We start from the raw sequence: 27,876 nt of genomic DNA on the forward strand, positions 1-27,876 counted from the left end.
TGTCTTTTCTATTTATCTGTCTGTCTTTTCTATATATCTATTGATCTGTCCGTCTGTCTTTTCTATTTATCTGTCTGTCTTTTCTATATATCTATTGATCTGTCCGTCTGTCTTTTCTATTTATCTGTCTGTCTTTTCTATATATCTATTGATCTGTCTGTCTTTTCTATCTATATGTCTGTCTATCTGTCTGTCTGACTGTCTTTTCTATCCATCTATCTATCCATCTGACTGTCTGTCTGTCTGTCTTTTCTATCCATCTGTCTGTCTGTCTGTTCTATCTATCTGACTGTCTTTTCTATCTATCTATCTGTCTGTCTATCTTTTCTATCTATCTGTCTGTCTGTCTTTTCTATCTGTCTGTCTTTTCTATCCATCCATTTAAGAATATTGTAACAGCTGGGCAGGAAATAAAAGCAGAGCAAATATTACAAAGAATAAGGAAAGCAGTTATTCGGTCACACATTAGTTATAGTTATGAATAAACCTGAGACTATTTTGAAGTATTTGTTCACTGTAGTGTCAAAAAGTAGTGTGTTACTTATACATAGTCATTAAAACAGCAAGTCCTAAATATGAAACTGTGAGGCGTGTGAAATGATGCTGGTAGATGACGATAAAGTGAGTGAGATTATATTTAAGATGATGAAACATGTTGCAATCACTGCAGCAAATCACAACTCACCAGAATGCGGTAAATATGTGAGACGGGTGGTACCATGCATTTCGGCAGGCAAATGAAATGAATGATTGGTTCACATTGATTACTCTTGAACATAAAGCTTTGATTTCAGTGGAAGGAACTGAATGAATTGAAACCCAACATATCCTTTGCCCTTATACAATCATCTTGAGGAAAGACAGCCACAGTGGCTGGAACAGTAGAGGTTACAATCAATTAGCATTGTTAAAAGCAGTTGTTTTATCATCAACAAATTTTCATCTGGATTTAAAAGAAACCGTTAAGTGATCATTCCCATTGGACCCATGCAACATGGATGCTTAGGCCCACAAACATACTTTACGCAAATATGCAAATACAAACGATTGGACAACTGCAAGTGTGTAGTCTCGATGATCATGCATAATGTATGCAAGTGTGCGATAGTCACCTTCAAATGACTTTGTCATTAAACCAGATGTGTAGGTAGCTAACTAACTTTAACTCGCTCCGCAAGATCCTCTTCAAACTGTTGCTCATCCATGACCGTAGTTGTTCTAAATTAAACAACTCACCATAGAAGATGATACAAAAAATGTAAGAAATAAAGATAAAATATATAATAATAAATTATATTCTTAATTAGTATAAAAACAATAACAATCTAAACAATATAAATTACCTGACAAGCTAAATTGTGTAAGATAATAAAGTATCTAAAGTAACGAGACTTGTTGTCAGAGAATATATCCTGAAATAAGTTTGGAAACGTTTGTGTTCACATACTTGCATTCAAGTATGTTTCGGGCCTTTGTTTTAATGAAAAATTACAGGAAATACTTAAAGCACAAAAGCACCTGCTTGACACCACAGCGCCCAACTAGTGTAAAATCATAAAGGTCAGAAAGAAAGAAACAGTCAAGAATAAAGAAAGAAACAGTAGATAACAGAGTTCCCATTACCAGAAGCAAGGGTACCTGTGGCTGCTTCAGTGTAGATCGGGCCCAGGACAGAGCCCTGATGCACACCGTATAATGCAATGACATATGGTGTGTTAGGGCTGAGCCCAGACATCCACAGACTAAGAGCATCACCGGATACTGAAAGGTTCTGCCTTTCTAGGCTACCAGCTGCGTTTGCCACTTCTATCACAAAACTCTCAAAGGCAGGGCCCTCCTCTATGGTCCAGGACACATTAAAGCTGTCCCAAGATATATCTGACACACTCAGACTCCCAATCTGGGGCTGCTTTTCCTCTGACAGACAAAGAAATCATAAATGAGTTAATGTCACTGGAATTAATTATATATACACAATAAAATTAGCTGTGCTTGCCAGTGCAATTAGCATAATAATAGATAAGGGGAAACAAATAATTTGATGGGTCATTGGCAAACAAGGTTTTATGAGAAATCGAGAAAATAAATCTAGTTTAAAACACATATATCAAGTTTGTAGAAAAGTAATATTTGTTTCCATATTACTTATAGCATTTTTGACAAAAAATGTATAAGTGTTGTAACCCTCAAGAAAAAAAAAGATATTAAAATAATTATCTTGCACCTTGAAAACACACGAGAGCACACAAATTAATTATTAATTTCAAAAAAAGTTGTTTATTATTATTATTTTTTAAATATCATAAATTTTTTAGACACAAATAGCAAGAAGTTTGCCAAGGGTTACTCTATTTGACCTAAACAAAATGTGGCTTTTTTTAAAAATAAAAATATACAAATATTATTTTTATTTTTTTATTATTATTATTATTTAGCACAGTTATGAGGGTTTAAAGGGATCTTCTATGTTTCTCAAATATTAAAAATATTTTAAACACAATGGTTAACTGTTTTTTAATAGCAGTAAAATATTACACCAAACCACTTGTGTCTGTCACGAGCCAATCTCGAACCCCGGACTCTGGATATGGAATGGTACTGACTATCCACTCCTGGTTACAGGGCAGGCTAAGAGCGCAATACTAGGGACTGGTGACTAGCACAATCGAAAACCAAGAGACAAACAAGGTAACTGAGGTAACTTAAATACATAGTACCAAACAAGACACAGGTGTAAACAATGACATTAAAAATGGCGGGAAAACAGGACACAAAGGGAAACAAAAACAGAGAACTAGGGGCATCTAGTGGGCACAATGGGAATTGCAGGTAAATACATGACAGCGTCAACAACACTTTTTCAAGGATTTCAGCTTTTATTTTCCTATTAATTGTATTTATTTATTTCATTTACTGTCTCCGGATAGTCACACCACTTAGACATTTTCAACTTTAAGCTCCAGAAAAAAATGTCAAAATAACTTGTTCATCGCAGAAGAGGTGTATTCAAATGACTGTTTTGTGTGAATTTGAATAGCTTGATAGAGCCAGACGAAAAAAATTTAATAAAAAAATGAGCGTCACGTAAAATACCCAGGTATGAATAATAATGAAATGCACCAGAAACATTTAATTCATTTATGAAAGGAAATAAGGGTTATGGTGATTAAATAAAATGTCATTTAAGTAATTTGAGATTAATTCACATACCAAAATGATGTGATGGGAAATACTGTATTTCAATTTCAGCCATTTTGCTCCCTTCAAACACACGTCCCCTCTAAATGTGCAAAATGATTGACAGGCAGAGTGTTTTCTAATTGGCTAAGAGCAGGTGTGATTTTGCAGGACACCTATTTCAGTAATCTGTCTGGTAGGGGGCATTGGTTTTTCACTAAAACAATCGCTTAGAGCAGCTCTAATTTCTATTTTATTTCAAGGATGACTTTCAAAGAATGAACAAATGACATTTATAGTATTATGCGTGTTGATATGGTTGTAATGGTGGATGATAGTTGACTATGGGTTTTGAGGCTGATGGTACATGTACCTGTATTGACGAGAACATTGACTGGTTGAGATTTTTTGCCCTTTGTCATCCCGTAAAATAACTTCATATTGCATGTCATGGAAGAGACCATCTAAGTGGACCTCCCTGGCATCTCCAGACACTTCAATAATGTTGACTTATTTGATGTTGAGTTGACCTCAATGATGAAGCCATCAAAGACTCCTGGAGCTCACCAAGATAGCCTCAAACTCTTTCTGGTCACATTTGTGACTTTTAGGTCATTTGGGGGCTTTGATGTGGGCCCTCAAGTTCATCACCTGAGATTTGGGTTTTAATATCCTCTGTTAATAGACTGGAGGTGGTAACCAGTGAATGGACCTACTTTTGCAGGGTTGGCAGCACTGTTGGGGCATTTTTGATGGTCAAAGCAACAACATCAGAGGAGGTAGGCTTTGGTGCTAGAGAAAAGTACATTCAGTGCATTTAAAGTCAGAGTTTAATGAGAGAATAGAATTAGAGGTGTTTTGCCTGTGAAAACAAGAGGTTAACATGTCATTCACTAAAACCACAATTAAAGTATTACTATGCATTGGACGAAGATCTGTTTCACAGTAAACTACAGTAATACTGGGCAACGAGTAGTCAACAGGACGAAGACTGTGTCGGCTCTGTTTCACCAAAGTTGGTATGCCTCAGAAAACACATCTGACATGACGACTCATTTGCCGCAACATCATCCACATGAGTCTTATGAGCTCACGAGAACAAATCATAAACAGCCTCTGCTGTTAGTCTCGCCGCGGCATTCAAGCAGCCTCTCGCTGCAAGCTCAGACAGAGCTAAAGTGATAACAAACACCATAGGAGTATTTATTGCTGCAGATATGCGACAATACAGGATATAAGCATCTGCTTAATGTGCATAAGCCCTGTTATAAAGTTCTGAGTACCGAACCGAATTTTGTGTACTGTTGCAACCCTAATATGCATGCAAATATATAAGTAGTTTGAGTGTGTAGGGAGACCAAACCAAATGCATGATGAATGATGCACCAAATGCATCATTCACAGTGCGTAATGGGAGCGTGCGGTCATTGCATAACACTTTTGGCGCACTTTATTGTTCGTGATTCTCTGATTGGTGGATCATTATGGGTAGCATTTTTCATCACCAGAAATTCTGCTAGTAAACACACCCGGTCCCTTATCAGGATAATCAAGCCTCTGAGAGGGATAAAGGCCGACTGCGGAGGATTGTGCGGGAGAGAGAGATAGTTTACGGACATGTCCGTCATGTGTGTGTTTGTCTTTTAAGTTTATCATTAAACTATTATTTATATTGTCAAGCTGGTTCTCGCCTCCTCCTTTCCATTGACTGCTTTACACTGGTGCCGAAATCCAGGAAGGAGAAGGGATACGCCGTAGAAGAGTTCTCGCCACTACCGTCCACCCCAATGGAGCAGCCGTGGCCATCTTCCAGGGGATGAGGAGCCCGGCCGCCTGGAATCGGATGACGGCCGCCGACCGCGAGGGGAGAAGGGGCTCCTAATCGACCGACTGGAGCGGTCAGGGCCGCTGCCAGGGGCGGAGGAGTCCCCTACCAGCCGCTGAAATGCGGCTGGGTCTGAGACCGCCGACCGCGAGTGGGGAGGGGCTTGCTGCCGACCGCCTGGAGCGGGAGAACCGGGGGCGGGGGAGACCCCTTCTGTTCCCCAAGAACACGTCGGGGTGTTCCGGCCTGAGAGAACGAGGGAGGAATGTTGCAGGGCGGAGGGTGGGGCCAGGTCGTGATCATACACACCAGGTCCCTTATCAGGCTAATCAAGCCTCCGAGAGGGATAAAGGCCAACTGCGGAGGATTGTGCGGGAGAGAGAGATAGTTTACAGACATGTCCGTCATGTGTGTGTTTGTCTTTTAAGTTTATCATTATAACTATTATTTATATTGTCAAGCCGGTTCTCGCCTCCTCCTCGCTTCCATTGATCACTTTACAATTCATTACGATCGAAAGAGAGGAAAGCAGCTCAACACGCATAAACAAAACAAAATACCTCCGACAACAGCTGTTTAATGCAAATAGTGGGATGTTCCATTATGTTTCCAGAATACGGTTTCAGTTGTTGGCACATTTCATTTTTCCAGCTGCAAGATGGCAAAACGCTGTTTTTGGCCAAAACGTACAGTACGCTTATCACTATGTCAACCACTTAAATTTTGGGAATTACTCCAGTATTTGGTACACATATGGAAAGATTTTTAAGGAAAATGTGGTTTTCACTCATAAAACTTGTAGCAGTGTGTACGTGACAAACCTGTTGTTTTTAGGCCCTTTTCAAGTTCTTTTCGAATGAACATCATGAGATCTTGTTGCGATATAGTCCATCAACATTCTGTCTGAAGTGCCATGCTTTCTCAATGAAAGTTGAGGTTTGAAATGCTGCAGGCAATAAAACTTCCTTTGCATGCAAATGATCAGTTATCAGTGTTATAGAGTTACTGAAATCTACATTCCTGGATCTGTATTGATATAATTATGTCTGACATTAATGGCTTTTAGGAGCCATTAACTGTTGAAGTTTCCAAGTAGTCCACCAAAGGGAGTACATGAGTACATGAGACACTTCATACTGATTAAGAATCCATGCAGGTATCAAAATGTTTTGAGGTAAACACATGCACGAAATTAAACTAATTCTGAGGGATTTAATGGGTCAAACAAAACCTAACTAGAATTACTAGTATTTTGCCTTTTAAATCCCCTTTCAATGACTGAATTTGAATTGAAGTTGCAGACAGGATGTAGAACTGCAATTCAAGCAAGTGGAATTAAAGTGCAATTCAAATTATGATATAATGAGTTGCTGTAAACCTTTAAATTGCATAAGTGCTTAAATAAACGATTGCTGTAAATGTAGTTTTTAAGTCAATACTTGTTTTGTCACAAAACATGCGTTGAACTAATGAAATTACTTTGTTGTGGGACTATTAAATTGACCAAATTCCCATTCCCATTATTCCAGTTCAAATTCCACATCAAAATCCATCATGGTGTTGGCAATTCAATTCAAAATTCCAACTTATGAATTGCAATGGAGGCCATTTTTCCCAACTTTGCTTATTAATACATTTTGACCACACAATTTAGTCCTATATGAGCAGTTACAAATGTGTGGATCTTTATGGTCTGAGCCAATAAGCAGCCATATACACAGGCATTAGCCGATGACATCATCATGCATTTTTCCGTTCTCAACCATGTCACATATGGGAGCCATTAAATCATGCAAAATTTGTCCACTTAAGCATCCTTAAGACTTAAAGAATTCACTTAAATGCCATGCTACTAAGTTATCAGATTGGAAATAAATCTGACTTGAAACACAAAATAAAGTTAATACCTGTAACTGTAACTGCTTCAAGTAGTGCAGACCTTTAATGGATATTCATAAAGCCTTACATGATACTTCGGCGCCTGGCCTTAAATCCCGGATTTCAGTGCCGGAGATGAACCTCCGTTTTGTTCCATTTCTTTAAATTCTACAGAGTAACTATCAAATCCAATGTGTTTATTTGACTACCACATGAGATCGAAGCTATCGGACATGACGTTAGACATGGTCAAGGTCCCGGTTGATTCCACGTACCCACTCCCAGAGAATAGGCTCTCTGAGCTGTCAAGAGACAAAAAACTAATGACATTGTCATCCATGGCTTTGACAGAATTAATCTCAGGGAATGTGTTGGCTAGATAAAAAGTGTAAAAAACAAAGAAACATAAAAATGGTAAAACAACAGTTGAGGCTTCCACTAACATGATAATATGTGACTGTCTGGACACGCCTCAGTCTCCGTAGTGTTGTGATACGTCATGTTCACGTAGCAGCAGTGGTGATGAGAGAACGTGCTTGAGAAACAGTTTAGAGAGGAGAAATCAATCTACATATAAAATATTGGTCACAAATTATTGGTCACTTTCCAAATAATAAAAGTATAGCGCATCTACTAATAATTATATTTAAATAAATCGTTTTTTACCAAAGCAAATGTGTTAGAAACGATGCGTCATGATACAAATGCCAACTTGTATCCGATGCATACTTTTTTAAATCGATGCAGTGCATCGATATCTTTAATGCCGATGCACCGAAGCGAATCGGTGAATCTTACCATCCCTGATCCACACTGATCACGAAACAGCTGCGCAACAGCTGTGGCTTTAATGCACTGAAGCTGGTTTGGACAGTGTCATAAACTATGGCCTGAAATGTACAGTACTTTATGCAAGTACGCAAGTGCAGACGTACTGTAACTTGTTGGCCAACGCACTCTAAAACAATTTAACTTTCTCTATCGTCAGTTTTACTGAATCCTTCCTTGTTCATATTACTAAAAATAATTATGTAACCAACTTAAATTGACTGAGTTGTTTTAAAGCTTTCAAACTTTACTTAATCTATTTGTGTTGGGACAGCCTGAATATTTTTTGTCTGGCCAAGGGATTTCTAATTTCCAACACTAATGTTAAAGTTAGTGTCTTTGTGCAAGATGAATGTAAAGGGGGAGACTTGTAGTGTTTAATGTTTTGTTGTGTTGAGATTTAGAAGAGTTTCTGTTAGTTCTGTTAGGAGTTTTGGGGTTTACCATCATGGTGATGCGTGGAGCTTAAGCTTAGCTTGAGCACAGGTACATGTTAAGAATGCTCTATATTTACTCATTGAGCAATTGCTAGTTAATCATAGCATTGTGCTTCCCATTAGCATGCATTTAGCATGCTAGCATTCACTGTCCTTGCTAGTTAATCACGGAAAGATTATAATTTGAGTTAATTTAGTTGGCATAACTCAATTCAATTAGGTTCCCTCTACTTGAAGTATTTTAGTTGAGATTACATGTAAGTTTCAATTTAAGAACTCATTTTAAACACGTGGAAACACGGTCCATAACTCAATCAAGTTCAGCCAAAGAGTTGTTGTTGTTTTTAGCGATTACGAGCACGCCAACCAAGCATGCCAACCAAGTAGTGGGCTAAAGCACTGAACTGGTAAGCAGAAGGTTGCTGGTTCGAGCCCCACAGCCACCACCATTGTGTCCTTGAGCAAGTCACTTAACTCCAGGTTGCTCCGGGGGGATTGTCCCTGTAATAAGTGCACTGTAAGTCACTTTGGATAAAAGCATCTGCCAAATGCATAAATGTAATGTAAATGAAATGTAACCTGTGCACACTTAATGTGTGTTCTTGCGACACACTTAGAGTATGTTTCAAGCCTTACAAGCTGAAAGTGTTTTTGTGTCCGTCTGCAAGGTATATCAATAATTTTTCTTTGTAAACATGCTCAAGATCATGGGCAGGGCTGGACTGTCAATCTGGCATACTGGGCATTTTCCCGGAGGGCTGACGCACTTTGGGGCCATTCAGGGGCGGACTGGCCATTGGGGGAACCTGGCAGGCCTGTGTGTTGTCCGCGATAAGCTGAAATGAGCCATCGTGTTATGCAAATGGACACAAAACTGCGCCGTGATATGCAGAAAAGGACAGCAAACCTTTTGGCTCAACCCTAATATTTCTTTCATTGTACCCATTGTTTTAACAATGGTATTTGTTATAAGATCATGGTGACCACATGTAGCTTATGTAAAACCATGCATGGCTTTTTATTACCGTGGTTATTGACTGTGGTTTCTATATAATAAACTATGGCATTTTTGTCATGAAAAACAGTAGTCTAAATACCACAGTTGATACCGCTAGTGTTGCTACAGTAAATCCATGGAACATTTTTGAAAGGTTTGCGATGTGCTGTTTAGAACTGTCTGCACACCGCGGTATCGACCAAGCCACGAATAAACGCATCTGCATATGCTTGCGCACCTCTTTCCATTCTGTCATGCTGATAATTCATACGGGTAACCGCTAGCAATGTTGATAATGACTTGCACGGTTGTGACCAGTCCATGAATAAACGCACCTGCTCTGCACTTGCACTGCTCAATCCATTGAGCCGTGCTGGTAATTGGTACGGATAGCACGGTTTCGTGAGTGAGCAAAATGCGCTTAAAAAAATGAAGTTAGAGGAATGCTCATTAATATTTACGAGAAAAGCTGATTGATCAGTGACATATTCTTTTCACCTGCCATCCTACGTTTCTGAAAATAGCTTGCGGGCCTCATAAAATGAGGCGGTGGGCCAGATTTGGCCCGGCCTTGAGTTTGACACATGTGCTTTTGATGGATGTCTTTGATGTTGCGCTGTGTTTCGCTGGTTTTTCAGCACCTCGGTTCTTAGACGCCATGTGAAGTTTAAAACAACACATCTCAAGAAACCTGTATTTTGCACTATTTGTTGTGCTGCTTCCAATTTGTTTTGTTTTTGTGCAAAAACATGCCCCTAAGACAGCTCATTTTGAATGGATATATGGGGAACAAAAACTTCCATGTAAATGTTAGTCCTGATCATTTTCAAAAGCACAATCTGTGATGTCCGTACCTGAAAACATAGCAATAACATCACACTGCAATAAAGCGGAAAAGATCTTTGGACCTCAATACAACAGGAAGGCCTCACCTGTGGACGCAGTCATGGTCGCAGGGGCACTTCTTCTTCGACCACGTTCTGCCATAAGGGTGATAGTGTAGCGCATCCCAGGGACCAACCCGTTCAGGGTGTGAGTGGTGGCGGCAGCAGGCAGCGCGACTTCGTCCTGGCGGCCATCAGCAGAAATGAACGCCAACCTGTAGCTGGAGATCTTGGCTCTGGGCCTCTTCCAGACCACTTCCAGGCTGGTTTCAGTGGAGTGTCGCACTTCCAGGCCTCGTGGAGCATCCAGATCTGTATGGGTGGATGTCCAGATATAAAGAGCAGCTCTAGAAACTCTGAACACCACAATACACCCACGTGCAGCAATATAGTCGCCATTCAACACAAAGTAATAAAAAAGGGCAGTTTTGCACATTCCTCACACACCGATATCATGTCTATTAGTTTATTTGTTGTACTTAAGTTAACTTCCATTATTTGTTTTATCCTGTATATTAATTTATGTGTCTATTTCATATGTCTTATGCATTCTGCAACATTAGCATGCTAGCTAGCTAGCTTTCTAGCTGACTCATTTTGACCAGGCTATGCTAACCAGTTAAACTACAATACTTGAGTTACAGTTAGCTAGGTGATTGACATTACCAAAAATGACAAGTTACTGATCCAGTAACATCCATTTAGTTAAAATGCTGTTATGTAAAATGTGCATAAGCTGCTTGCTTCTCCAGAAAGTAGAAAGTGTTATTTTCACTTAGCCCAACAAAAACACAGACAGGACAAAGCAATCAAACGAGCATCAAACTCTGTCAGAAACAATGCAACAACTGCCCACTTCGTGAATGCTCAGAACAATATGCTAAAAATAAAAGAAATAACATAGCATATGTGTTAGCTGGGTTCCTTTGGTAGGTAAGCCTGGTAAAACAACCAGGTAGGTACAACCAGTTTACACCCTGGTAAAACACTCCTGAATTGTCATTTTTAATTTCTGAAAATGCAAATTTTGGCTATTTCAAGATATCAAATAGGCTACAAATAGAATGGCATACCTATACAAATATAAAACTACTCGTATCGGTACTCTGTATCGGCCGGTACCTAAAACTAGGCACTTGGTACTTGTATTAGTGTTCATGTTATGGTATCAGTGCATCTCTAATATACTGTATACGGTATGTATGTATCACGTTCATGTATAGAGAGATGATCTCACCAGTCAGAGCATTGATAGTGGCTGGCTGACTCTCTCTTTCATTCTTAATGGCTGTGACTCCAATCCCATACTCTGTACCAGGCTTCAGACCTGCAAAACATACAATACACAATTGCTTAATTCAACACAACAGGTGAAACGGTAAACCTGTTCATGTTCATGCAGGGAATGAGGGAATATATCTGTATTATGGCACCTCTAGGATCACTTTCTGCACTCCATCTCTCATTGAAAATGAGACAAAGATGGAGGGTGGTTGTGGCTCAGGTGGTAGAGCGGGTTGTCCACTAATCGCAGGGCTAGCGGTTTAATTCTCGACCCACGTGACTCCACATGCCGAAGTGTCGTTGGGCAAGACACTGAACCCCAAGTTGCTCTAAATGGCAGGCTAGCACCTTGCACGGCAGCTCTGCCGTCATTGGTGTGTAAATGTGTGTGAATGGGTGAATTTGATGCAGTGTGAAGCGCTTTGAATTAAAAAGGTTAAAAAGGTGCTAAGTTCAGATGAATAACCAAATGCTCCAAATCGCTGTAATTTTCAACGTATTTAATCTGATATAACGTAGAATGTCCTGTTTACATCAGTGCCATCTCTAACAATTAGGAAACAAGTGCATCTCAAAGTTTTGCATAGTTTGTACCTGTAATCGTGGCCCGTGTTTTGTCTCCTGCCTCTCTGGGGAACATGTCTTCACCATGAGCACCTCCTGCAATCGGGCCATACTTTATTCGGTAGCCATCGACAGATGAGCGGCTGTTTTTCCAATCCACTGTGATGCTGTTGTCGGTTTGGTCAACTTTTCTGAGGTCAGTGGGAGAATCCAGGCCTGGAGTGCACAGAAAAACCCATCACAACATCACAAACACATTAGTTTAGTTCAGGCAAACATTTGATGTACGGTATCAATCCTTAATAGGGACGGGAATTGAAAGGAATTTAACAACTCTTCTCATTTAGATTCCAGTTAATGATTCTTTTAGTACTGTTTAACTCTGTTGAACCACACGCACACAGATATATCGTCAAGGGGTCAAATTTTATTTCATTTAATAGAATAATTTTTGCTACCTGAAGCTCACATTAAAACAGAACTGGAAACTTTGTACCACGCCTTCATCATTTACGTTTAGTTTTTATCAAATGCCTTTTATGTATAGATTTGTACTCTTTTAGCCTTGTCCCAGACCAAGGCTTTATATATTAAACTGCGAAAATCCAGAATAAAAATAAAAACGATTTGCTGATTCTTGAGATAAGTGACAAAACATGTTGTAAATCTTTGTTTTTATTTTTCCAATACTAAATTCATTTGAAATGGATATTTATGTAGACAAAGGCCTCAGCTAACCATGAATGCAAACAGTTAAAAAAAAAACGCTTATTATGAAAATGGACATTTATTCACTTCACAACCTAAATCTTACTGTAATTTGTGTCAACTCTCAGACACCCTAACAATCACGCTATTTAAATTTGATCCATCCAACAGTACAGTATTTAATTATCTAATAATTATTAATTTTATTAATAAAAAAAAAAGGAGTTAAGTGATTAAACACATTATATACATTTGATTTCCTATTTTCACACACTTTTTGCTCAGTTAAAACTAAAATGCCACAATTATTCCTCAATTCATAATGATCATAATGGGAATGATGGAGTTGACATGTTGAAGCTGTGACTGCAGAGACTTAAAAATTGTTTGTGTAAAATAAAAAAAATTAAAATTAATAAAAACCATGAAACTCACCAGACCACATGTCTTACTGTTGCATCCACCCCGAACAGGAAGTGGGAAAGGGATACTCAGAATTATAACTGACCATGAAATTGTCTGATTTATTCAGGATTATAAAAAAATCTGACAGAGTTGACGCAAAGTGAGGACAAAACATTGATAGGCAGTTTTTCATAGAAAATATAATTTTAAGTTGACATTATGTATTTAAGCAATATCACACGAGCAAGAGTGTGACATGGCCCTACTGCTGTGATTCGGCCATAGGTAATAAAATACAACAGTTCAATGAACAAACTTAATTTTAAAGAATTATGAAAACTGAGTACGGTCATGAAAACGCATTTGTGCATGGAACTTTATTACGCTACGGATCAGAATCTGGCGTTGCTGGTTCAAAACAAGTGTGCCGCACAAGCCCTCAAAAGTGAAGCCAAAACGTCTCGATCGCCCCCGGTGACTGGTCCTAGTATAGGTCATAAACCCCGCCTCCACATGTTATTCAACTGTTGTATATTGTTTGGTATCATTCAGATCTCTTCTTTTAATTTTAACTTTGTATGTAGGAAATGTTTTGTTCCTTATCTCAAGAATCAGTGTATTACATTTTTACAACTATGATAATCTAAACAAAAAGCATAAACATCAATTTCAATATTTATTGTGAGAATTATTTCTATAATTTTTTTTTAAAATGACGAGTGTCCCAAAGTTATGGCGTCATTCTCACCACACGAAACAATTTTGCCCCTAATAAATGTTTATTTTTTATTTTTTAAAGTTAGTGTACTTGTTAACCAAGAGGAAACGATTGTGTGAAGAGCATACTTGAGATGAAATATGAAAAGTGATGTTTGAAGAAAACAAAGAAAAATCACGTTGTGTCATTGGGCGTCAATTATGCAAAAAGTGTGAACATTTTTAATTCTGTGTATTAAGGATATATACAAAGTTAGCAATAAAATTAGCCTTAGAAAGATAAAGAAGTCTGCCACTTTATTTTAAAAACTTTAAAAATGTCATTTCCAGCACAGAATTCTATTGAACACATTGAGAACAGGTTGTAAGAATAAACCAGTGTTTGTTGTGTTACACTCCTGTGCCAAACTCCTACTAAGATCCACATTTGTGGCTTTGTTCATAACACAAATCAGTAATGGAGTTTTGATAACATCCCTAGAGTTTTGGTACCTGTGGTGAAGCTCTCAATGATCGGCTCACTAGTAATGTCTCCTCTCGAGGAACTGATAGAAACTCTGTATTCTGTATCAGGTTTCAGGTGTTCCAGGCTGTGCTGTGTGTTTGTAGCCAGCAGGTCCACATCACGGCGGCCTGAAGGGTCTGTGCTCGGCCCATATGACACCCGGAAACCATCTATCTGAGCTATAGGTCTGGACCAAGAAACTACTGCAGATCTGTCTGTCACATCAGCAATATCAATCTGCCCTGGAGAATCAATTCCTACAAGATACAGTCATTTCAGATTAAATTTTCTCAATAAAATGAATCGCAAACTTGATATTCTTAATCAGTATTTGACTTGATTTCAATAACAATATCTTTAAAAGATTAAATTTTTCAGGTGTTTAAGCATAAATCTAACCATACTCAGTGAGGCTAATGCTTAAAGTAAGAAACAAAAAAGCAGTAGTTTATATTATATTTATATTCAGTTAAAATAGTGTCAATTATTACATTTAGAACTAATAGTTCACTAGCAATAACTCCATATAACTTCACAAGTTTACATTTTCTGAAGGTAATGTTGTGGCAGGGCGGAGGGCGGGCCGGGTTGTGATTCCGCACACCCGGCCCCTAATCAGGCTAATTAGCCCTGGAGAGGGATAAAGGCCGACCGGAGACGGCAGTGAGACAGAGAGAGAGATTTACAGACAGCTGTTCGACGTGCGTACGTGTTATTGGTTAAGTTTATAATTAAAATATTATTTATATCGTCAAGCCGGTTCTTGCCTCCTCCTTCCTGTAGAATCCTCGCCACTACCATCCACCCCAACGGAGCAGCCATGGCCATCTGCTAGGGACGGAGGAGACCGACCGCCTGAGAGCGGACGAACGACTGCTGACCGCAAAGGGAGAAGGGGCTCCTAGCCGACTGCCTGGAGCAGTCAGGGCCACTGCCAGGGGTGGGTGGAGACCCCTACCAGCCGCTAAACATGGCAGGGTCGTGCTGACCGCAGACGGGGAGGGGCTCCCGGCCAACTGCCTGGAGTGGGAGAACCGCTGCCAGGGGTGGGGGAGACCCCTTCTGTTTCCAGAGAACATGGCGGTGCGTTCCGTCTGCCAGGGGCCAGAAGACTGCCTCCGATCCACCCGAGGAGGCTCAGCTGTCGTCCATGAGAGGGTGGAGGAGTGGCCGAGGACCAAGCTATGGCGTATCGGATAACCGGCGAGTAAGTGATTTTTTTTTTGCTCTCTCTCCCCTCTCCCACTGCCACTCCGTTTTGGTCTTTCCCTCTCTTTTTTAAAAACGTTTTGTTAATTTGGTACAATCACTGTTACGGCATGAAGGTGGCACACTTTTTTTTGGTTTCCCTCCCCTTGTCCCCTCCCTCATCCAGGTAGATGGCGATGACCTGCTGGTGGATGGGGCGGAAGGCACGCCCCTCCGCAGGGGAAAGTGTGTGTGGGGGTGGGGTGTACATCATGCCGGGGGCCCCCCGGCCTGAGAGACCGAGGGAGGAATGTTGCAGGGCAGAGGGCGTGGCCGGGTCGTGATTCCACACACCCGGCCCATTATCAGGCTAGTTAGCCCTCGAGAGGGATAAAACTCTTTTGTGCACTAAATACAATGAAGAAATGTATTGAGACATCTATCAATTTAAATGGAATAACCACAACAGACACTGTACCAGATCTCCTAAGAGCTAGAAATCTGAGCATTTTTTACAGACAGTAACACATTAGAAGTCAAAGGCCTACAAAGACACGTTATTTATCGCTATACTCATCTGAGCAAAGCCTGCAAATGTCAAGTGAGACACATGGATCTTCCAAAATTCTCATGGTTAAGCACTAAATTGGCCGGTTTAAATCTCTTTTGGCCGGCCCATGCAAGACGTTTCGTAGAGTTAAATGATGGCCCCTCTTCTTCTTTGGCCATTCCAAACAGAAAGACCTCAAATTATTTAGTGCTGAGAGAGTTTCACCTTCGACCTCCAACACTTTGGAGCAGTTTGTCAGATGCAGATTAAGGCTATTACGCAGATAAATTACCGTATGGATAAAAAGCAATTCTGAAGCATTTTGGTCATTTTAAATGTCTTCAGCACCACTTGCAAGATTTCAATGGGATCTTGACACTAATAATACAAAAGGAAGGTTTCTTACTTGTAACTACAGTGGAGCTTGTTTGAGGTCCTCTGGTATTGTTCTTTACAATGCCCAAAGAGACTTCATACTCCTGTCCTGGACCAAGTCCTGTTAGCTCAAAGTTGGTCTGAGATGGTTTGAGTGTGTTCACAATCTTCCCGTTGTCTTCTTTCTGTTATTGAGAAAGTAAACAAAATCATTCCAACTAATTTAGTTTCACTTAAAACATTTTTTTTGCGAAACCTATTAAAAATATCTAAAACGTGATAAGTGTAAACATATGGACTAAATGTTACCCCATTAAAGTGTCTTAATATATGGTAAATGGTCTGCACTTCTATGGAGCCTTTGCTCATACACCAATGACGGCAGAGCTGCCATGCAAGGCACTAGCCTGCTATTGGGAGCAACTTGGTGTTCAGTATCTTGCCCAAGGCCTCTTTGACATGTAGAGTCATGTGGGCTGGGAATTGAACCACCAAACCTGCAATTAGTGGCCGACCCGCTCTAACACATGAGCCACAGCCGCCCCGTATGATTGTCTTTGAATGGCTCCTAAAATGAGTCTATGATCTCATGGCTGACTGTGCCACTGACTCACAAAGAGAAAATGCCAGTTCACATAATTGCTTATGAACAGTGATTATCATTTAAATTATCCATTATTCTGTCTTTAATAACTTTAAGAACGGTGGACCCTGAAACAAGCCACATGGCCGTATAACCCAGGCACCTGGGACTGTCAAGATGAAACTGGTATGTGAACATCCTACAGCAGTAAACCTCTCGACTTAAATGTGACATGTTATGTTCTTCCAGCTGGTACATGTCTAAATTTACAATTGGTTTTACTGACGGTTATTAAAGTAATGAGAGTCTTTTAAGTAGTATCTTGGGCAGGGCTTTTCTTTCTAACAGCAGCCAGATTATCTGGATTAAACATCAAGGGGGACAAAACAAACTGTAAAAAGAAAATGCCTCTCTCTTTATCTATGATCCCTTCAGTAACAAAATAATGTGACTCATTCACCCATTCATACACCAATGATGGCAGAGCTGCCATGCAAGGTGCAAGCCTGCCATTGGGAGCAACTTGGGGTTCAGTGTCTTACCCAAGGACACTTCGGCATGTGGAGTCGTGTGGGCTGGGAATCGAACCACCAACCCTGTGATCAGTGCCTGACCCGCTCTACCAACTGAGCCACAGCCACCCACTACAATGTAGTTTAAGTGCTAGAAGTATGTCTATACTAAAAATGCAACACAAACAAGTGTACTAAGAGTTCCCGGATGATGCTCTTCTTCAACCATCAAAGCATGTGAAATGTTGGACACTTCATGCACTCTTACCGTACTTAGCAGAAGGGGTGGTGTTACCTGGCTGCGTTGCTCGTCTAACAAAACAATTGTAAATAATGGAGAATGTACTAACTAGCAAAACTTCAGTGAAGACAACATATTAAAAGTGTAGGTTGGATGCTTTAACAAGTGTTGATCTGAGGCTGGCTAACACTCTAAATTTAGTGGCAACACATCACATGTGATTGAAACGTCACTTCTATCATCTGCATGTTCATGACACTGCTCAAGAACAAGTTCATGAAGCCCCCGCTTAAACACCCCATTTCAAAAATGGAGGCTGTTTGAACTTGCTCTCCAGATGTCTCATGAACGCAAAGAGAAGCGCAACGGTCAGTCAATGGTTTCACTAAATAATACATTCAATTTCAGTTTGTTTCTCAACAAATGTCATTGTATGCTTTTGTAATGGGAGCCAGCTGAGTTCCAGTATGGAACGGGTCAAGCATGACCGGTCACAGTGGTGCCGTGACCCGGATGGGAGTGAGATTTAGGGGGGTGAGTGTAACGGGAGCTAGCTGGAACAAGATAGTTGTGCAGTATGTGTTAACCTCACTCCCCTAGCAACTGACGCTAGACGGTGTAGCCTTTAGCCTCCTCATTAGTGCGCCCGCATCCCATGCTGACTGACACCGGTTCGAACCCCGCTCGGAGAGGGTCGAGAAGGCCCGTTGACACTTTTATAACAATCAAAAGTCTCATTGAATAATTTATTAGACTTCTGATTTATACTTTTTCATGCTTTTGAAGCTTGAAGAAGTGGTCACCATAAACTGCCATTGTATGACATCACTGAACACAACATATTTTCTCAATTTGTGTTAAGGAAAAGAAAGCCAAATGAGGTTATAACAACATGGGTGAGGATGCCAGCTGAAGAGCCCTGACTTGGGGTAATACTATCCGACTTACATTCTTTTAGTAAAAGAAAAAGAAAAACACATTTTTCACATTTTACAGAAAAATATTTTTCCACCATTAGTGAAGTGACTCATATGTAACTTTATACAAAATGTGCCGAAATGGGCAGGAGTCTACGTTTGAAACGGCTTAATTTTACAGTATAACAGCGGCCTCTAGAGGTTATACAAAAACATTCACTGACACCTTCTATGGATTTGCTGTACCTAAATCTTTAATTGACTATATTTTATCCTCACTTGAAAGCATTTTTTGTTTATTATTATTATTATTATTTTGAATCGATAAATCAAGTGCTCTAAAATGAAGCAAGAGTATGCCAAGGAAAAATTGTGACAATATTGTCCCCATCTGCTCATACATTGTATCTCCAAATTCTTGTGAATAATAATAAACCTTATTTCTCATCAAACCTCATCTGGTGAAATATAACACGTTTATGGTGAATAAATAGGTGATAAAAAATTCTTAATTTGGTTACGGGCCAAGTCTCCGTCATTTCAGAATAATTGTGTTTTTGGGCTTGTTTACAATTAAAGGTCCCCTGCAATACACACACACACACACACACACACACACACACACACACACACACACACACACATACTCTGATATCCATACCAACACACCCACAAAATTTTAGCTGCATCATTTATTCAAATGGCCTGCAGTGCTCTATAATACAGCAAACTGAAAATAGGAAAAAAGCATGTACTTGCTCCATAGGCTAAACATGAGAAAAAAGGTGCCATCTGGTAGAAAATATAAAAAATGTATATTTTGAAGACAAGGCTCTGGAATGAAAGCTTAATATCATAGAATTCATGATTTATGCTTTAATTGCACCGGGATCAAATATTACCATTTCAGTGGGTTTCAATGGGGTCATTTTTGTCCTGAAGGTTCTATTAACTATTTTAGTAAATATTTTGTGTGTACAGTGTGTTATAGATTTATTTTAGGAACTGAAGTTGAAATATCAAAATTCCCCCAGAAACACACACATTTGGCAATATTTATGCCACTGGCATAACACCCAAAATGATCGAAAAAATAAAAAATATTAAAATGTCCCGAAGTTTACACAAGGGTTAAGCATAATAGGTGTAAAAATGTGCATGCAAACAATTTGTGATTTCCATTGTGACGAGGAAGAAGGTACTAACTGTATTGTGGAAGATGAGCTCCCAGCTGTCGAATGGAATGCTCAGCTTATCCCATAAAACTTGAACTGACGTCTCCCTGACAGATTTAAACTTCAGGACTTCAGGTTGCGGCAGATCTGGAGGGAAACAATGAAGGTAAATTAGCAATTTGCCATAAAATGTTCTCAATCATTCTCAATACTCTAAGGTGAATGCTTGGCACAATTAACGTTGTGCTATTACTAACTATTGCACTTGACTAGTGCATATATGCCAAGTTATCATTTAAAGGGATAGTTCACCCAAAAATAAAAATTCTCTCATTATTTTCTCTCCCTCATGATAGCCCAGATGTGTATGACTTTTCTTCAGCAGAACACATTTAAAAAAAAAATAAAAAAAACAGAAAAAATTCTTAGCTCAGTAAATCTTTCAAATGCAAGCAGGAGGTGGTACACAGACCATTACATCCCCCGGGAGGAGAATCTTTTTTTCCCCTTTTTCTTAGATTTCGCCGCATGCCTAAGGGGCACCGGCACTTTCATAAAAAAAAAAAAAAAAAGAGCGGTTTCCTCATACTCTGGGTCACACATTCAGTGTATACATTGAAGACGGCCCAGACTCTTTATCTGTTTTGGGGGACAGCAAAAGGGGAAGGCTGACTCCAAACAGAGGATTGCCCACTGGATTGTGGATGCCATTGCTTTGGCATACCAGGCCCAGGGCACACCGTGGCCCTGGCGAACAGAGCCTCTCCAACAGACATCTGTAGAGCAGCAGGCTGGGTGACACCCAATACCTTTGCGAGATTTTACAATCTCCGGGTTGAGCCAGTTTCGTCCCGTGTGTTAGCGGGTACGGACAGGTAAATATGTGGGCAGCTGGCTGGGTGAACCAATTGCACTCATTGCCTTTCCACATGTTAACCTCCCTTCGGGCAGGATGTGGTCTCTGCGGTGTCCTTTCTCCATGGGGGAAAAAACGCCTTCCCCGGCATGAATATATCTTGGTCCCAGCTAAGTAATTTTTTCACAAAGAGAGAAAATGTCTAAACGGCTGATGTGAACGATTCCCATTGTAAGTATATTTTGTGGGAAAGTTATGGTGGGGCTGTGTGCACTTGTTACCAGGCACGCAATAGCCTCTGCACCGCCGATCCACATAACACAGTTCAGCTGATTGTGGCATTTTGTATAGGGACCCCGGAAACCCTAGTGTCACTACATCGACACAACATCAAGTGAGTGACAGATAGGGAACATCCCGGTTACTGTTATAACCTCAGTTCTCTAATGGAGGAAACAAGACATTGTGTCCCTCCTGCCACAACACTGAATTACCCGCTGAAATGGACGGGACTCTGGCTCGGCTCCTCAGCACAAACCTGAATGAGTGGATGCAAGCCATCTCCTTTTATACCTGTATGTCCGGGGGAGTGGCATGCAAATTCCACTCACCAATTTTCATTAGCCTGTTCTCAAATATCAGAGGTGATTGGGGCTCCCTAGTGTCACTACATCAACATCGACCATAAGGGAATGGAGGTTACAACAGTAACCAAGACGTTTTCAGTTGTTGTCTACTTACATAGTTAGCAAATTAACTGAAATGGAAGCTCAAAAGTGACTAACCTGGAACACTCAACATAGGAGAAAACTCTCCTTTAATGTATTTGGGTCATAAAAATAGTGCTTCTCACACTAATTGATTTCAAAAGAGTTCCGCGTTGACATTTTGCTAAGCTAACGATGTGATCCTCCAAGCAAAAAAATAAAAAAGCTGTTATCTGTCAAATTTGTATCAATACTTTTCAGTTTTGGATTAAATATAGGCATTTTTTGTTACAATCTTGTATGGCCTTCTCTAGGAAAAATATATGCAATGCGGAATCAGATTTTAACCAAAAATCTTAGAAGGCAGCATCATAATAAGAAACACAGCCAACACAGACAGCTCACAAGGTTTTGAACAGAGCCTATAAGTTTAATTTCACCAAAAATGTGGCCAGGTTAATTAAATGATTGCATGTGATGATCCAGATGTGCAGACGTACGTGTGGCCACTCTGGCACTGACTGGCACACTCTTCTGGTTGTTGAGGATGGCATAAACATTGATCAAGTACTCAATACCAGGCTCCAGCTCTGAGATAGTTGCAGAGTTGCGATCTCCAGGCACTCGGAAGTCCATCAACAGGCCACCTGGTGATGTCGGGACATAAGTGACCAAATACTGCGTCACCAGCATCTCGTTCTTCCATTTGAGGTCCACCTTCTCCGTTGTTACATCAGTGACGCTGAGGTCTTTTGGTGGAGAGACTGGGAAAGACATTAAAGGTTTGTTTACGTCACAGTTATTGAGAGAAGTGACTGATCTTTGGTGCAGAATGGTAGGAAAGTTGTCTCCAATGTGGTGACTGGGAACCATCCAATCAAACTGTTGAATGGTTTAAATTATGGTACATCAAATAAATGAACTTCAAATCTCATTATTAGGTTTTGGGACTTTTGACTTGATTTAATTGTTTAACATAGTTTGCTTTGCCCTTCACCACTAATGTTCCTCCATAAAAAAACCAATGGCTTTCTCAGGCACACATCTGGTATTAGTCAAGACACACGTTCTCTCTTCTCTCAATTTCCAAAAATTGAGTTAAGATGAGCAAGCACTACACAATAAAAAAGGCTTAGTTTTTGCCTAGCATGCAAGACAGATCTGAAAAAAGTGCAATCATGCCATTCAGACCAAGTTAAACACAACAAATAAAAGACAACGCAAGTGTCTCAAGATGCGTTTTTAAAAGCGGACATTCTTTTTAACCTGAAATTGCATGTGAAAATGTGGCGCTCCAGTGTTAGAATGACGATTTCTTTATTCTAGGGACATGTTTTAGCATCTGTCAGCACTGCACTGTTTTGGAATTGTTTTTCTATGTCAACAAGAGCTAGACAAATGTCCGTTGCGACACGTCTCACTCATTTTTCAGCTTCTCATCCTAGTGTTTTTCAAGATGTTGTGTCAAATTTAAAAAACATTAACTTTTTCAAATGCGTCTCAAGACAGCTGTATGCTATGCCATTTGTTGTGCTGTAGATTACTTTTTTAAGAGAAGAACACATTCTGTGTGTACGGACCCTTAAGGAGTCAAATTTACAAAGTGAAAAGAGAACGTTGGTGCATAAATTAATTTCGACCCAAAGCTAGTTGATGCAAAATAAAACATTTAATTAAATTAATGTAACACATTTGTTGATTTATTTAGTGATTCAATGATTAATTTAATAGCAAATGATGTCAATGGAAGAGCAGCGTAGTTCTAGTGGGAAGACTAGCAGCTGTACATCACATCATTAGCTGGGTAACTCCTAGCCAATCACATGTAAGCCATTGCGTTATAAGTCTGCTCACAATCTATCACATTGCTGTTCCAGTGTGCTAACATGGCATAAATGTTTCCCCATTGACAATTTTTTGTTGTTGTAGTTGTTAAAAAAACAGCCTGGTCTCATGAAATTTACGTGAGCATTGCAACGTTTTTGGAAAGCTGAAATAACGTGCTTCATTACACGTTTGGCTGCAGTTTCCAAGTGAAATGTCCAGCAGGGGGCGCCAAAACCGAGTGAAATTAAGTTGTAATCAGACAAGGTTTTAAGGTGAATTTTAGATGGTTTTAATAAGTAAAATGTACTTCCCTAACCTAAAACATTACCCTAAACCTAACCAGTAGTGTCTTAAAAGAAAAATGAGAAAATCATGCATTAAAGTAAAAGTGTTTTGATATCATAACATAGCGAGGGGTGAGTAATAGAGTGATTTTATAAAGTCATAATCAGCAATTGTACTCGTGATTTGTGTGACAATTAGTAGAAAGCGGCATGCACAAGTAAATTTGCAAAAATGTATATAGAGTAACGTTCACTCTATGAAACCAGGTTGAAAAAAACACACAAAATTGTATTAGATTTCTCTGAAAACTTATCTTATTATCTTGTCATAATGCTTCAATTCAAGGGTGTTTAGATATTTTTACCAGAAAATAAGAAAGAAATTCTAAGAAAATTATACATATATTTTTGCAATGTATGATTACTTTAAAAAATGTATGATTGCCCTCATATTGGCCCTCCACATTAATTTACCCCATAAAAAGCAAAGAAATTAGTCAGATCATCTGGCTAAATCTTAAAAGAGTATATTTCACCAATGTTAATTAACAATTAAAATGACATTTTGGAAACGACTGTCAAACCTTCTGAGCAATCCTCGCCTATGTAGCCTTCATCACAGATGCAGCGGCCTTCCACACACTGACCTGCACCTTTGCAGTCGTTCGGACAGCGTCTTTCTTGACAATTGTCTCCAGTGAAACCATCATCGCAAATACATTTTCCGTTGATGCAGCGTCCTTGTTTATTACAATTTTCTGGGCAGGTGGAAATAGAACAGTCCTGCCCAGCAAAACCTTCCGTACACACACAATGGCCCTCCACGCAGTGTCCACGGCCAAGGCAATCATTCGGGCATTTCATCTGACTGCAGTCCTCTCCGGTGAAGCCTTCGTCGCATACGCACTGCCCTGCAACACAGCGTCCACGGTTCAGGCAGTTGCTGGGACAGCTCAATACACCGCAGTCTTCACCGGTAAAGTCTGCAAAGCATACGCACTTCCCATCCACACACTGGCCTTGACCATTACAATCCGATGGGCAAGATTTGATGCTACAATCCTCACCGCCAAATCCCTCTTCGCAAACACACTGTCCATTAAAACAGCGCCCCAGGTGGCTGCAGTTATTAGGGCAGCTAAATTCAGAGCAGTCGTATGCTTGGAAACCAACGTTGCATTCACAGCGGCCGTTGATACAGCGCCCTCTGTCATTGCAGTTGTTCGGGCATGAGAGTTTACTGCAGTCCTCTCCGTGGTAACCCATGTCGCAAATACACACCCCGTTGTAACAGCGTCCCCTCTCGTTGCAATTGTTAGGACATGTCAAGCTGGAACAGTCCTTGTCTGTGTATCCGGCATCACATACGCAATGCCCGTCAATGCAGAAACCTTGTCCCGAACAGTCGTTGGGGCATGCGAGCGCCCCACAGTCATCTCCAGTGAAGCCTTTGTCGCAGTAACACGTCCCATTGACGCAACGTCCGTGGTCGTAGCAGTCATTCGGGCAGATGAGTTCCGAGCAGTCGACCCCTGTCCAGGGCTCATCGCAGACGCATTCGCCCTCAACACAACGGCCGCGACGCAGGCAGTTGTTAAGGCAGGACGACTCCGAGCAGTCTTCCCCAGAGAAACCCTCATTGCAAACACAAGCTCCATTAACGCACTCTCCATTCTCTCCGCAGTCAACGTGACAGTCCTCCATGCTGCAGTCCGCACCAGTGAAGCCATCGAAACACTCGCACTTTCCATTAACACAACGGCCCTGGTCGCTACAGTCGCCAGGACAATCGGGAATGGTACAGTTGGGGCCTTTCCATCCTGGCTCACAGATACAACCGCAGTTGTCGGTGCTGTAGTTTCCATGGCCGCTGCAGTAGGGCTTAGTTCCTACTGCACCTTAAGGATAAGAAGATATGTAAGTAAGTACTGCATGTCATAATATCAGCCAGTGTTAGGAAGTTGTTAGTATGTGTCATTTATGTTGTATAACAACAGTTCCTAGTATCTTCATGTAATGTTTACCACAGACATTATTTAACTCCTAAATTGAAAAACCCAATAGGAAATTCCCAACTACGTACGATGCCCTGGACTGTTTCGACATAACTGTAAATGACGAAGACATGCCGATCTCTGCAGTTTCTACAGACAGATTGTGCTGTAAGAATTCACAGTAAACATCATAGACGTCTGCAGTAACAATTACTTTTCAGACATATGTCCGGAAAACTAATCCCGTCCCAATTCACAGTAGCAACATCTATCTATGATTTTGGACGGTAATGTCAATGAGGCTGGGAAGGATAGACTTACAGTCTTTTCAATGGGTCGTAATGTTTTTTAAAGTGTTTTGGATCGTTCCGCTGATGAAACATTGGAACAAAAAAAACATCTTTCCAAGAGATTTCAGTAGACAAGCAACTCCAATATAGATAGAAAATTAGTTATCATTTTCATTTATGTCAACTTTATACAGTGGCAATTCAACTGGTACTACCAAACTGACTTAAAATTACCGGTCCCACTTTATATTGGGCGTCTTTAACTACTATGTACTTAAGCAGTTGATACAATGTACTTATTATGTCCATACGTGTTGTTGCATTGCATTTGTAGTTACAGCGTTAACCCTTGTATTCTGTTCATTAAAGGTTTACATGTTGTGTATTAGGGGTCAATTTTGACTCTCACACACTAGAGTGTAATTTGTACCTAAATCATATATATATCATCTCACCAATTCATTTCCAACAGGGGTACAAATTTGACCACACCAACAGAATCCAGCCCGGTTTTGTGTGTGTGTGTGTGTAGATAGTAAATGTAGGAAAAGTCACTAAACCTCATCCCACTGAGATGAAGAGAACCAGTTTTCTTTTTGAAAGAAACAAAGTTCAAAAGGGGTAAAAAAGACCCCAATAAAAGATTAGGGTTAACCTTACCCCAACCCTTAATCTAACACAACCCTCACCCTAAAACCCTAACCCTACTTCTACCCATACCTCAACCTTAGTAGCAACAAATGCGAATCTTGTGGAAATTTTTCAGAACATGTATTTACACATTAAATACATAGTATTGTGTGTATTTTAATGTTAGTACATAGTAGTTAAAATATAAAGTGTGACCAAATTACTTGAACACTGTGGATGTTGAACAGTTTAGTAGTACGCTGTCAGTCAACTACCTAGTAAACTAATGTGTACCTGTGACCTGTGCACTGCAGCAGGTGGATTCCACGTTGCATTGTTCCCTGAGTGTGGACACCTCACCCTCCAACATCTCCAATCGATTCAAGAGGTCCTTCAGGTCAGGCAGTCCATCCATACAACCACAGGCCTGCTTGGGAATGTTGATGCGATGGGTGAAGACGATCTGATTAAGCGCATCCATCGTGTGCTCCGTTACGTCTGAGCCAAAAGACGTGTCCCTTTGTTCAAGATCTGAATCTCTAGGAGAATCCAGGTCCACCGAGCACAGAGAGCTGCCTGGGACTTTGATGTTGTAAACGTGGTTGAAAACGACCGGTTGGGAAGGGTTTGGAAGCGTTGCGTTGCGTATGCCGGGAATCGTTAGCGCTTCCCGTCGGTGTCTGATCATCTTCTTTACAAGGCCGGCGTGATTTAGAGCCATCAGTGTGGCCATAACCAAACAGATGAGAGTCAGGCCTCTTGACCCCATGATTCTGACGGTCAAGATCTTCAACGCAAGTGGATGCTGGTCTTGGTGAGAAAAGGCCTGCCTGGTGAATCTGGATTGAACAATGTCGTCTCCTATACAGCACACAATTTCCCATGGGAGAAAACATTTTTTCAACAAACAGTGCAAAATGCAAGTTATATGTGGCCAAATCAGATTTTTTTACTGTTCAGACTGCAGTTGCAATTTTGCTCGTCCACAATAGTTGCCATAGTACCAATGCAAACTTGCGTGCACTCCAAAATATATTTTAGCCTAATTTCATATTTTATGCTGTTAAAGATTGCACAGATTAGCCAGAATTTTGACAGAGGTTGAAATGCGTAAATCTTAAAATTATTATTTGTTTCAGATTTGATTTGGTATTCCATGAGGGCAGTGTCAAATCTGGACACATTTGTCACAGACAACAGTATAAAAAGGGGGAATGATGGCATGATGTCACATGAAAAATGACTAAAAAAGCACATGAAATCAGATCTGACTGAATCAGACTGAAATGCATTAACAAAAGTCTGATTTTAATCTGATTTCAAACTACCTACAAAAGTTCTGGCTTGAGAAAATCAGATTTCATTACATTTATGCATTTGGCAGATGCTTTTTTCCAAAGCAACTTACAGTGCACTTATTACAGGGACAATCCCCCCGGAGCAACCTGGAGTTAAGTGTCTTACTCAAGGACACAATGGTGGTGGCTGTGGGGATCGAACCAGCAACCTTCTGATTAACAGTTATGTGCTTTAGCCCA

The 27,876-nt window shown here is 40.3% G+C and overlaps 1 protein-coding gene across 2 annotated transcripts in view; it reads right to left on the reverse strand.

The window, feature by feature from the left end:
- Positions 1–27,876, reverse strand: part of LOC127642931 (tenascin-like) — a 58,724-nt gene that overhangs the window by 14,803 nt on the left and 16,045 nt on the right. The window contains exons 2-11 of one of the 2 annotated variants that reach the window (XM_052125380.1): positions 26,633–27,199; positions 24,009–25,322; positions 21,814–22,077; positions 19,782–19,897; positions 16,354–16,507; positions 14,197–14,466; positions 11,905–12,090; positions 11,264–11,353; positions 10,075–10,338; positions 1,624–1,917 (exon numbers count right to left, since the gene is read on the reverse strand). In XM_052125380.1, the coding sequence (XP_051981340.1) occupies positions 1,624–1,917; positions 10,075–10,338; positions 11,264–11,353; positions 11,905–12,090; positions 14,197–14,466; positions 16,354–16,507; positions 19,782–19,897; positions 21,814–22,077; positions 24,009–25,322; positions 26,633–27,107 (3,427 nt within the window). In that variant the 5' untranslated portion in view covers positions 27,108–27,199. The remainder of the gene's footprint in view (positions 1–1,623; positions 1,918–10,074; positions 10,339–11,263; positions 11,354–11,904; positions 12,091–14,196; positions 14,467–16,353; positions 16,508–19,781; positions 19,898–21,813; positions 22,078–24,008; positions 25,323–26,632; positions 27,200–27,876) is intronic. The other variant, XM_052125381.1, reaches the window with a different exon arrangement.

Source organism: Xyrauchen texanus, chromosome 4 (assembly GCF_025860055.1).
Source record: "Xyrauchen texanus isolate HMW12.3.18 chromosome 4, RBS_HiC_50CHRs, whole genome shotgun sequence".
Classification (NCBI taxonomy): domain Eukaryota; kingdom Metazoa; phylum Chordata; class Actinopteri; order Cypriniformes; family Catostomidae; genus Xyrauchen; species Xyrauchen texanus.